We start from the raw sequence: 11,774 nt of genomic DNA on the forward strand, positions 1-11,774 counted from the left end.
TGTCATTTCTTCCATTTGCTTTAGCTACTCTCCACTCAAGGGCAAGTTTCAGAGTCTCTTCTGACATCCATTTTGGCCTATTCTTCCTTTCTCATCTTTTTAATGACCTTGATTTCTTCATGGATGATGTTCTTGATGTCATCCCATAATTCTTCTGGTTTTCAGTCATTGATGTTCAATGCATCAAATCTATTCTTTAGATGGTCTCTAAATTCAGGAGGGATATAATCAAGGTCATATTTTGGCTCTTATGAATTTGTGTTAATTGTCTTCAACTTCAAGTTGAACTTGCATATAAGCAATTAATGGTCTGTTCCACAATCACCTCTTGGCCTTGTTTTCATTGCAGATATTGAGCTTTTCCATCGCCTCTTGCCACAGATGTAGTCAATCTGATTCCTGTGTACTCCATCGGCTGAAGTCCATGTGTATAGCCGCCATTTGGGTTGCTGAAAAAAGTTATTTGCAATGAATAAGTCATTGGTCTTGCAAAATTCTATCATGTGATCTCCAGAGTTTTTTTCTGTCACCAAGGCCAAATTTTCCAGCTACCAGTGGTTCTTCTTTGTTTCCAACTTTTGCATTCCAATGACCAATGATAATTAACACATTTTGATTGCATGTTTGGTCAATTTCAGACTGCAGAAGTTGATAAAAATCTTCAATTTCCTCATCTTTGGTTCGATGGTTGGTGCATAAATTTGAATAACAGTAGTATTAACTGGTCTGCCTTGCAGGTGTATGGATATTATCCTATCACTGACAGCATTGTACTTCACGACAGAGCTTGAAACATCCTTTGTAATGATGAATGCCACACCATTTCTCTTCAAATTATCATTCCTGGCATAGTAGATCATGTTTGTCTGATTCAAAATGGCCAAAACTGGTCCATTTCAGCTTACTAATTCTTAGGATATCAATCTTTATGCATTCCATTTAATTTTTGATAACTTCCAATTTTCCTAGATTCATACTTCGTACATTCCATGTTCCGATTATGAATGGATGTTTGCAGCTATTGCTCCTCAATTTGAGTTGTGCCATGCCAGCAAACAGAGGTCCCAAGAGCTTTACTTTATCCACAGCAGTAAGGCTGTTCTACTCTGAGGAGGCAGCTCTTTCCCAATTGTATCATGAGTCCCTTCCGACCTAAAGGGCTCAACTTCCTGCACTGTATCAGACAGTGTTTCTGGGCTATTCATAAAATTGCCTAGTGATGTATCAGACAATGTTTCTCTGCTATTCATAAGGTTTTCCCTGGCCAATTCTTTGAGAAGTGGATGACCTCTTCCTTCTTCCTAGTCTGTCTCAATCTATAAGCTGTGCTGAAACATGAGTACCATGAGCAACCCTGCTGGCATCTGAAACACAGGTGGCACAGTGTCAAGAAAAAACAGCAATCTGTAAGCCACCACAGTAGGACAAACTGACAGACAAGTTTGTATCCATTAGCTGTGTGAAACTTCTCTGCCTTCCCCTTACCTGGAAACCCTATGGGACACTTTTATTCTTCTACAGGGTCACTATGAGTTGGAATTCACTCAACAGCAGTCAGTTTTGTTTTTTTTAATTTATTTTAAAATAAAAAGAATACTCTGACACACTGACAATCTTTTATCAAAGAAACACAGCTATACACAGAGCCATAAGAAATTAAATAAACATTTGTATAGAATTTTTTAATTCTAAAAAAGCATTTTTATTTCTTAAAGGAAATGATCTTATATAATATTAAGATCAACCATTAATTTTCCATATCCAAAAATATTAAACACATATTACTTCTTGCTCAATACTAAAAAGCAGAGGAAACCCCATGATACCACTGAAAATAGCCATCTTCCCTATACAATGTTTCTGCCTAAAACACAAAGTGTAAATCAAGCTTAAAGAAAAATAATGTAGATTCACTTGTAGAAATTCTATTCACTGAGCTACCTGAATTTATCTTATACTCCCTTAGAGGTTAGAAAGAGCTCTGGGACCAGACTGTCAACCTTCAAATCTCAGCTACAATACTTACTAGTTGTGTGACCTTACATAAAAATTACTTCACCTCTCTGAACCTTGGTTTCTCATCCATAAAAACATGGATAATACTATCTATCTCACAGGGTTGTTTAGGAAATTAAAGAGTTCATATCTGTAAGACACTTAGGACAAGCTCTAACACACAGTTAGTATTCAACAGATGTTAGCTACTATCTTGATAATAGCAAAATATGTGGTACATACCAGGTGTTCAATTTAACACTTAATATATGAATGACTGACCAACAAAAAATAACTTTAGTTTTAACGTCAGAATATATCTAAACCTTACTACAAAAATATTATCAAACTATTTAAGCCAGTTTTCCAAATCCAGAAAGTTATTTATGAACACGCATTATTGAGATAACTGAAATAATACTACTTCATTCAAATATTTAAGTACCTACTTAGACACTGGGGATATAAGAACAAACAAAACAAAGTTCCTGACTCATAGAAGTTTAAGCCGGTAAGAAACTTTAAAAGCAATTTGCATAACTAAAAAGGAACTTGGAAACCCTCCAATCCACATCTTTAATTTTAAAAATGAGGAACCTGAGGTCCGGAGAAGTTAAGTGATTTGGCCAAAGCTACACAGCTAGATAGTTAAAAGTCAAAACTAGAACTCAAGTTTTAAATTCTCAACATGGTGATCTCTTTCCACTATACCATATACTGTGGTATAAGACCTAAAACTAAGGTTCAATATTATGTATTGCCTTGACATCTGCTAAAATTAGAAGGCTTTGCATTCCTTAATCTAAGCTCCCCTCTCCAGTGAGTTCCAGAGAATAAAGTCATCTAGCCAAACAACCCCTCCTTATCCTTGGGACCATGCACAGTTCTTGTTTATCCCAGAGTAGTGGACTTCAGCTCCCTGCCAGCATGCAGAATTATTCAAACAAGCCAATTACATCCTCTTGAAACTAAAAAGCCTGACTCTACAGCCTGACTGTTCACCCTATTCCCGAGTGAAACTCCCATGTGGCTCTGTGTGGTATGTGGTGTCCTCCTCCTCTGGGGCCATGCATATGCATATATGTGACTGATAAACTGCTGTAGATCTCACTTGCCCAGTGTCAGGTGACACCATCTTCATAACCTAGAGCATATCCTCCTTTTATCAATAGGATGAAGAAGAGGCTATCAAAACACATACTGATTCAAAATACTCAATATAAAACTGAGATGAAGAGTTTGATCTGCCACACACACAAAAAAAACTTGCTGCTGTCAAGTCAATTCTGACTCATAGACCTCTCCTTGGGTTTCTGAGGTATTATCTCTATGGAAGTAGATTGCCCAGTCTTCCTCCCGAGGAGCGGCTGGTGGGTTTGAACCATCAGCCTTCTGGTTAGCAGTCAAATGCCTTAGGTACTATGCCACCAGGGCTTCTGGCACCAACAAAAGCTCCTCTAAATTAGAAGTATTAATATAAATCAAGTCAAAAATTTCTCATGTCTAATAAACTTCAAGGGAACTACAATGAAAAGGCACAAAAATAAAATCTATTATGATTACATAAAATATTTTCAAATTAACAAAAAACATTCTTCACATTTGGAAGGATGCTGAACTAATAGCTCTTATGTAGTAAATTGTTGACTGCTTCTAGTTCTCCAGAACAGTCATCACAATCTCAGCCTCTATGCTGCATTTCCATTCTCATTTATTCCCCAGAGCCAAACATAAAATACAATATATTCTGGGCTGTTAAACATTTAATTGACAATAATCTGAAAGGAAAAAAAATCGTATTATACAATAATAATTACCTTAAATGTACCATTTTGATTTTTCATGTACGAAACCAAAAAAATATCCACTGGTAGAAGTGCAGATGTGATAAGTGCAATAGCCAGAGAAAAAATTGCCGTTATGGTGGAGACAACTTCACTTTCACGCTGACTTTGGTATTTACGAACATATATCCAGCAGAATGCCAAAATAGCCTGAAATAGAACAAAAAAAAAGAGTTTTGTTACTACCCTAAGTATTTTCTAAAAGTGATGTTAATGTATTTGAAACTTTAAAAAAAAATAGTTCTTTTTTATTTTTATGTTGTTATCTTCTAGCCATATAAGGAAAGACTACTGACTAACGCCTTATAAACTAGTTCAGATTTAGAATTTTTCAAAGCCTATTTCACAAACATAGTGCAACTTCACTTAGGCATGTGTACACACAAACACACAAATAGAAAAAAGTTATTAAAACAGTAGTCACTTATTCATATCCTAATGAAACACAGTGCAATCATAAATAGTTTCACATAATATTAAAGCCAGTTTTGAATACTTCCTCCAAATAGATTTCTCCAATCTAAAAGATATACAACTAGACAGTATTCTATCCTAGACATATTACTGAAGCATCATAGAACATTAACTTGGATTGAAATGAGCTTCTGCCTTACTAAAACAGTTCAAGAGTAGTATTCAGCTAAAGATTAACTACCAATGCAAAACTAAACCAAACTCATCACTGACATCAAGTTGGATTCGCCTCATAGTGACCCCTCCTTGGGTTTCTGAGGTAGTATCTCTATAGAAGTAGATTGCCCAATCTTCCTTCCAACGAGTGGCTGATAGGTTTCAACCACCAGCCTTCTGGTTGGCTGTCAAAAGCCTTAGGCACTATGCCACCAGAGCTCCTTAACTACCAATCATCACTAAGTTGTGTGAATATATTTAATTCAAATTTTAAATGGCAAACAGAAATGAATACTGAAAATGGCTACATGTGCAAAGAGCTTTCCAATGAAACAAGTACACTCTGAGGTATTGAGGATAACATCTCTAATCAACCAGGTACTCTTAAGAGTTACCAGAGCCTTTCTAGTAATTAACACGGGATAGGACTTTATTCATCATTCTCAAACTTTAGTAAGCATTAAGAATCACCAAGAGAGCTTGTTAAAAGAGAGACTGTTTGGCTGTTACCCTCATATTTCCTGATTCAAGTGGTATGGAATAGGGTCTTCAGATAGATTTTTGTAACAAGTTCCCAGGTGATGCTGCTGTTAGCCCAGAACAATTCTTTGTGAACCTCTGCTCTACTCAATTATGGGATATTGCAGACAGATACCAAATCAATAGGTCTGTCTTGGCTATGTGCTGGAATCATCTAGAGAGTTTTCAAATAACACCCTTATGCCTTTCCCCAGAATTAATTCAGTCCATCAAAGGATGAGACCCCACTAGGCATCAGTACTTTAAATATCTTAAAGGATTCCAATATAAACCAAATTTGAGAACCACCGTTCTAAATGAGGAGCCTGGCAGTACAGAGGTTAAAGCACTCAGGTGCTAATCAAAAGGTCAGTGGTTCAAACCCACCAGCTGCTCCACAGGAGAAAGAATGTGGCAGTCTGCTTCCATAAAGATTTACAGCCTTGGAAACTCTATGAGGCAATTCTACTCTGTCCTATAGGATCATGAGTCAGAACTGATTCAACGGCAATAGGTTTGGTTTAGTTTGGTAATGGTACGGGTTCTAAATAAACTCTGTGAAGCCTTGCATTGCCATTCCAAATCTTTTCAACAGACCTGTTGGTTACTTCCTTTCTAGTTTATTCTTCTAGTTCAGAAGCCTGGAATGGAGTAATGAAATTACCTAACTTGTTTCACAGCTTCCAAATTCTCCATCACAATCCAAGTAAAAGAACAGTGTCACCCCCCAAGAAATTTCCCTATGCCCCACTGTACTAAAATCCTCTCCCCATCTGCTCCCTGACAGCCACTAACAATTAGATGTCACTATAGTCTTCTGTGTCAGCCAATTGATTCTGACTCATAGTGACCCTACAGGACAGAGTAGAACTACTCCATATGGTTTCCACGGCTATAATGTTTAAGGGAGCAGATTGCTGTTTTTTTTATCCCAGGAAGCCACTAGCAGGTTCTCATGACTGACCTTAGCTAGCAGATAAGAACTTAACCATTATGCCACTAGGGCTCCTATGTCTTTTCTAAAATGTCACATTTCAGTTTATACACTATATTGTCTTTTTATGTAGCATGTGATGTTTTGAATCTGGCTTGTTTCATGAAGCACAACGCATCTGAAATTCTTCCAACTTGCTGTATGTCATTCTTTCGTATTGCTGGTATTTCCAACAATATGAGAATCAGCTGCTGATAAAACAGTAAAAAATAAAGTGAGAAGGAAATTAAAAGTTTGAAATTTGTATGCTAGAGCAAAAAAAAAAAGTTTTTTTCAAATTCTGAGTTAATTAATTAATATTTTGGTCTGTTTTGGAAATAGAGGTGTATTTCATACATTAATAGGGGTGTTTTAAAATTAACTCATAAATACTTTAGACATTCCTTAATCTTATTTTGAAATGATTAGAAGCTGAGCCTTATCTTTGTATCATTACCAGTACCTGACACAAAGTGGTCAATAGTTTTTTTGTTGGATTGTAACAATGAAAGATGATCTGCAATTTTATAAATTTCATAGTGATAAATAATATAGCAGAGGAAGGAGTTTACCAAATGGAGGCAAAAGGCAAACTAAGCAGAATAGGTAAACTAGAGTTTCTCAAACAATTCAGTCTAAAGTTACCTTTAAAGCTGAGAAGCCCAAAGAGCTTTTTTGTTTCTGTGGGTTATATCTATCAATAGCTGTTGCTGTTGTTTTTGTTCTTATGTGCCGCTAAGTCTGACCCGACTCATAGCGACCCCTCCTTGGGTTTCCAAGGCAGTATCACTACGTAAGTAGATTGCCCAACCTTCCTTCTGAGGAGTAGCTGGTGAGTTTGAACTGCCAGCCTTCTGGTTAGCAGTCAAGTGCTTTAGGCACTATATGCTACCAGAGCTCCTATCAATAATTACTATGTTATAAAATAAACCAGTATATTCATCTATAAAATGGGAATAAAAATACTTCTCTCGTAGCAGGTTGTAAAGATTAAATAAGATATAAAGAACACATTGCCTGACCACTGTAACCACTTAGAAAGCACTAGCTACTGTTATTAAACATATGATAACATCTTACTTTATAAAACAAAGTAACATATAACTGTGTTAACAACTATAAAGAAAGGTTTAGCGCATACACCCAATTTCCCAAGAGGTTCTTATTTAATTGCTTTCCCCATTAGGATTTTTAAAAACTCCCTTACTGATGTCAATGAGCAACCAAGGTTTAGAAGTCCTGGGGTTAAGACAGGAATGAGAATAAAGGACTCTCTATTAAACTAGTGAGTATACATACTGCCTAGGATCTCATTAAACTACAGATTCTGATGCAGTACTTCTAGGGTCTTATATTGTGTATTTGTAACAACTTTGCAGATCATGCCCACACTTGGAGTAGGAAGAGTAAAAGTGCTTTACAGAAAGGATACTGTCTTGTGTAGATTTAATGTGAAATGCAATTTGAAAGGTGGTGTGATTCAAATTGAGGACTTGGGTGGCTAGACAGAACATTTTGGATTTGTTGTAGTAAACATAATTAGATTACACAGCTTAAATGGACCAATTCTAACCATTCCTTATGTGGTAGAAGAAACTGAAGTCCACTGTTTGCCCAAGATCACAAAAATAGTAAATATTACAGTTCTGATTCTTTAGTAATGATTGGCAGTAGTTAAGTGTGGAGTCCTCCAACTCCTGACAGTTGCTGGAACCATTTTTTGGGAATCTACAAACTGAAAACTATTTTCATAGTAACACTAAAATTTTATTTGCCTTGTTTACTCTGTTTACATTTGCATTCATGATGCATAAACCATGCTGACTAAAACCGCTGGCACCTAAATCTTTGTTACTCCGAAACAGTTGCCACACAGTCAATTACATACAACTCACGGCAACCTCATGTATGTCAGAGTAGAACTATGCTCCACAGTGTATTCAATGGCTGATTTTTCAGAAGTAGACTGCCAGGCCTTTCTTCTGAAGCACATCTGGGTGGACTCAGACCTCCAACCTTTAAGTTAGCAGAGGAGCAAGTTAAGCATTTGCCCCACCTATGGACTCCTCATCTATCTGTTGTTGTTAGGTGCCATCAAAATGGCTCCGACTCATAGCGACCCCACTTAAAACAGAACGAAACACTGCCTGGTCCTGCACCAGCCTCACAATCCTTGCTATAACGGATCCCATCATTGCAGCTACTGTGTCAATCCTTCTCCTTCTTCACTGACCCTCCACCTTACCAAGCATGATATCCTTCTCCAGAGAATGGTACCTTCTTACAACATGCCCAAAGTAGGTGAGATGAAGTCTGACCATTCTTGCCTCCAAGGAGCATTCCAGCTGCACTTTCTCCACGGCAGATGTTAGTTCTTCTATGGTACTTTCAGTATTCTTCACCAATACTACAACTCAAAAGCATCAACTCTTCTTTGATATTCCTTATTCATTATCCAGCTTTCACACACATATGAGACCACTGAAAACACCATGGCTTGGGTCCGGCACACCTTAGTCTTCAAAGAGACATCTTTGCTCAGCAGCATTTTGAAGAGGTCTTTTGCAGCAGATTTGCCCAGTGCAATACATCGTCTGATTTCTCAACTGCTGCTTCCATTGGTGTTGATTGTGGACTCAAGTAATATAAAATTTTTCATAACTTCAATCTTTTCTCTATTTATTGTGATGCTGCTTATTGGTCCAGTTGTGAGGATTTTTGTTTTCTTTATGTTGAAGTTGAATCCATACTGCAGACTGCAGTCTTTAATTCTCATCAGTAAGTGCTTCAAGTCATCTTCATTTTCAGTAAGCAAGGCTGTGTCGCCTGCATACTGCAGTTTGTTAATAAGTCTTCCTCCAATCCTGATGCTGCGTTCTTCTTCATATAGTCCAGCTTCTTGGATTATTTGCTCAGTATACAGACTGAATAAGTATGATGAAAGAATACAACCCTGACACATTCCCTTCCTGATTTTAAATCATGCAGTGTCCCTTTGCTCTGTTTGAACGACAGCCTCTTGGTCTATGTACAGATTCCTCATGGGTACAATCAAGTTGTAGAATTCCCATTCTTCTCAATGCTCTCCACAATTTGTTATGATCCACACAACTGAATGCCTTTGTATAATCAATAAAACACAAGTAAACATCTTTCTGGTATTCTTTGCTTTCATCAAAGATCCATCTAACATCAGTTATGATATCTCTCATTCCATATCCTCTTCTGAATCCAGCTTGTATTTCTGGCTTCTCTGTCAATATACTGCTGCAACCGTTCTTGAATTATCTTCAATAAGATTTTACTTGCTGGTGATATTAATGATACTGTTCAATAATTTCCACATTCTGTGGGATCACTTTTCTTCGGAATGGGTACAAATATGAATTTCTTCCAATCAACTGGCCAGGTAGCTGTCTTCCAAATCTCTTGGCACAGCCAAGTGAGTGCCTCCAGTGCAGCATCCGTTTGTTGAAACATCTCAATGGGTATTCATTCCATCAGTGTTCCTGATATTATCCCGAAATTTATCATTCATCTGGGTTTAGGTCATTGATTTTCAATGCATCAAATCTATTCTTCAGATGCTGTCTAAATTCAGGTGAAATATAATTAAAGGTATATTTTGGCTTTTGTGTATTTGTTTTAATTTTCTTCAGCTTAAGCCTGAACTTGCATTTGGGCAATGATGGTTTGTTCCACAGTCAGCTCCTGGAGTTGCTCTAACTGATGATACTGACTTTATTTCTCTATTACCTCTTTCCACAGATATAGTTGCTCTAATTCCTGTTTTCCATATGGCAAGGTCCACATGAACAGCTGCCATTTATGTTGTTGAAAAAAAGTATTTGCAATGAATAAGGCCTTAGTCTTGCAAAATTCTATCATGCAATCTCCAGCATCATTTCTATCACCAAGGCCGTATTTTCCAACTACTGGTGATTCTCCTTTGTTTCCAACTTTCACATTCCAATCACTAGCAATAATCAATACATCTTGACTGCATGTTCAGTCAATTTCAGACTGCATGAGTTGGTAAAAATCTTCAATTTACTCATCTTTGGCTTTGGTGGTTGATGCATAAATTTGAGTAATAGTTGTATTAACTGGTCTTCCTTTTAGGCATATGGATATTACCCTATCACTGGCAGCACTGTACTTCAGGATAGATCTTAAAACATTCCTTGTGATGGTGAATGCCACACCATTCCTCTTCAATTTGTCATTCCCAACACAGTAGATCATATGGTTGTCTGATTCAAAATGGTCAATACCAGTCCATTTCAGTTCACTAATGCCTAGGATATCAATCTTTATGTGCTCCAACTCATTTTTGAAAATTTCCAATTTTTCAATGTCTTCATACAGACCATGTTCCAATTATTAATGGATGTTTGCAGCTATTTCTTCCCATTTTAAGTCATGCTACATCAACAAATGGAGATCCCCAAAGCGTTACTCAACTTTGAGGAGGCAGCTCTTCCTCAGTTGTATTTTGAGTGCTTTCTGACCTGAGAGGCTCACCTTCTGGCACTATATCAGACAATGTTTCAGGGCTATTCCTGAAGTTTTCCAGTAATATATCAGACAATGTTTCACTGCTATTCATAAAGTTTTCACTGGCCAATACTTTGAGAAGTGGATGGCCCCTTCCTTCTTCCAAGTTTGTGTTAGTGTGGAAGTCCTGCTGAAACCTGTCTACCATGAATGATCCCACTGGTATTTGAAATACTTTCTACTGGCCCTCTTAAAGGCCATGTTTAAGTCATTTGTACCCTCCTACAATTTACAACATAACTGCTGTACCTTAGATATTGATTAATAATTGCAAATATATTATCATTTGACTCTGATAGTAGTTACTTGTTCTTTTGTTTTCTTCTAAACTAACTGAATCAGATGGACTGGCAAAGCCAGCAAACTCTCTAGGAGAGGGACTGGATGGCTCTGGAAATCACAGCCGAGTTTCCATTTCCTCCAATGAGAAGAGTTAGGCATATTCCAGTATGTTGTTGTTGTTGTTGTTATGTGCCATCGAGTTGGACCTGACTCATAGCAACCCGTCCTTCAGTTTCCGAGGCAGTATCACTACGGAAGTAGATTGCCCCATCTTCCTTCCAAGGAGTGGCTGATGGGTTTGAACCGCCAGCCTTCTGGTTAACAGTCAAGTGCCTTAGGCACTACGCTACCAGGGTATGAGGCAGTATTATTTTCTGTGAAAGTGAAGGTAACAAGATAGGTCTCTTCTTAAATTTTAGCATAATTATCTCTTTCTTTTTTTATTTGCCTTTGTAAAAAACGTATTGGCTAAACACAGGTTTCAGGTACCTCAATGTAATCTAGTAAGCAGAGTAAAATCACAAATAAGTCTTAAGTTCTGAATTTAAAAATTTACTTTTTGTTTTGTAATGCAAGAGATCAAAATACACTGAGACACGAATAACAGGGCTGAATGAAGACATGGAAGAAAGAGAGGGTGTGAATAGGGTGAGCTATAAAGAAGAAACAAACTGAACTTGCAAAATAAACCCAAGGTTTTTAATAATAGGAAGTATTGTGGACCATCAAAGAGCTCTGGTGGCACAGTGCCTAAGGCATCTGACTGCTAATTAGAAGGTTAGTGGTTGAAACCCACCAGCCACTTTGCATGGAAGGAAGACTGGGCAATTTACTTCCATAAAGATTTATCGCCTCAGAAACCCAATAGGGGCCGCTATGAATTGGAACTCTGGTAGCATAGTGCCTAAGGCACTTGACTGCTCACCAGAAGGCTGGCGGTTCAAACCCACCAGCCACTCCTCGGAAGGAAGGTT

The 11,774-nt window shown here is 37.5% G+C and overlaps 1 protein-coding gene across 1 annotated transcript in view; it reads right to left on the minus strand.

Annotated features, from left to right (window-relative positions):
• Positions 1-11,774, minus strand: part of LMBRD1 (LMBR1 domain containing 1) — a 202,676-nt gene that overhangs the window by 189,375 nt on the left and 1,527 nt on the right. The window contains exon 2 of the mRNA XM_007945208.1: positions 3,813-3,989. Within this exon, the coding sequence (XP_007943399.1) occupies positions 3,813-3,989 (177 nt within the window). The remainder of the gene's footprint in view (positions 1-3,812; positions 3,990-11,774) is intronic.

Source organism: Orycteropus afer, unplaced genomic scaffold (genome assembly GCF_000298275.1).
Source record: "Orycteropus afer afer isolate SDZICR_OR568_19922 unplaced genomic scaffold, OryAfe1.0 scaffold00133, whole genome shotgun sequence".
Taxonomy (NCBI): Eukaryota; Metazoa; Chordata; class Mammalia; order Tubulidentata; family Orycteropodidae; genus Orycteropus; species Orycteropus afer.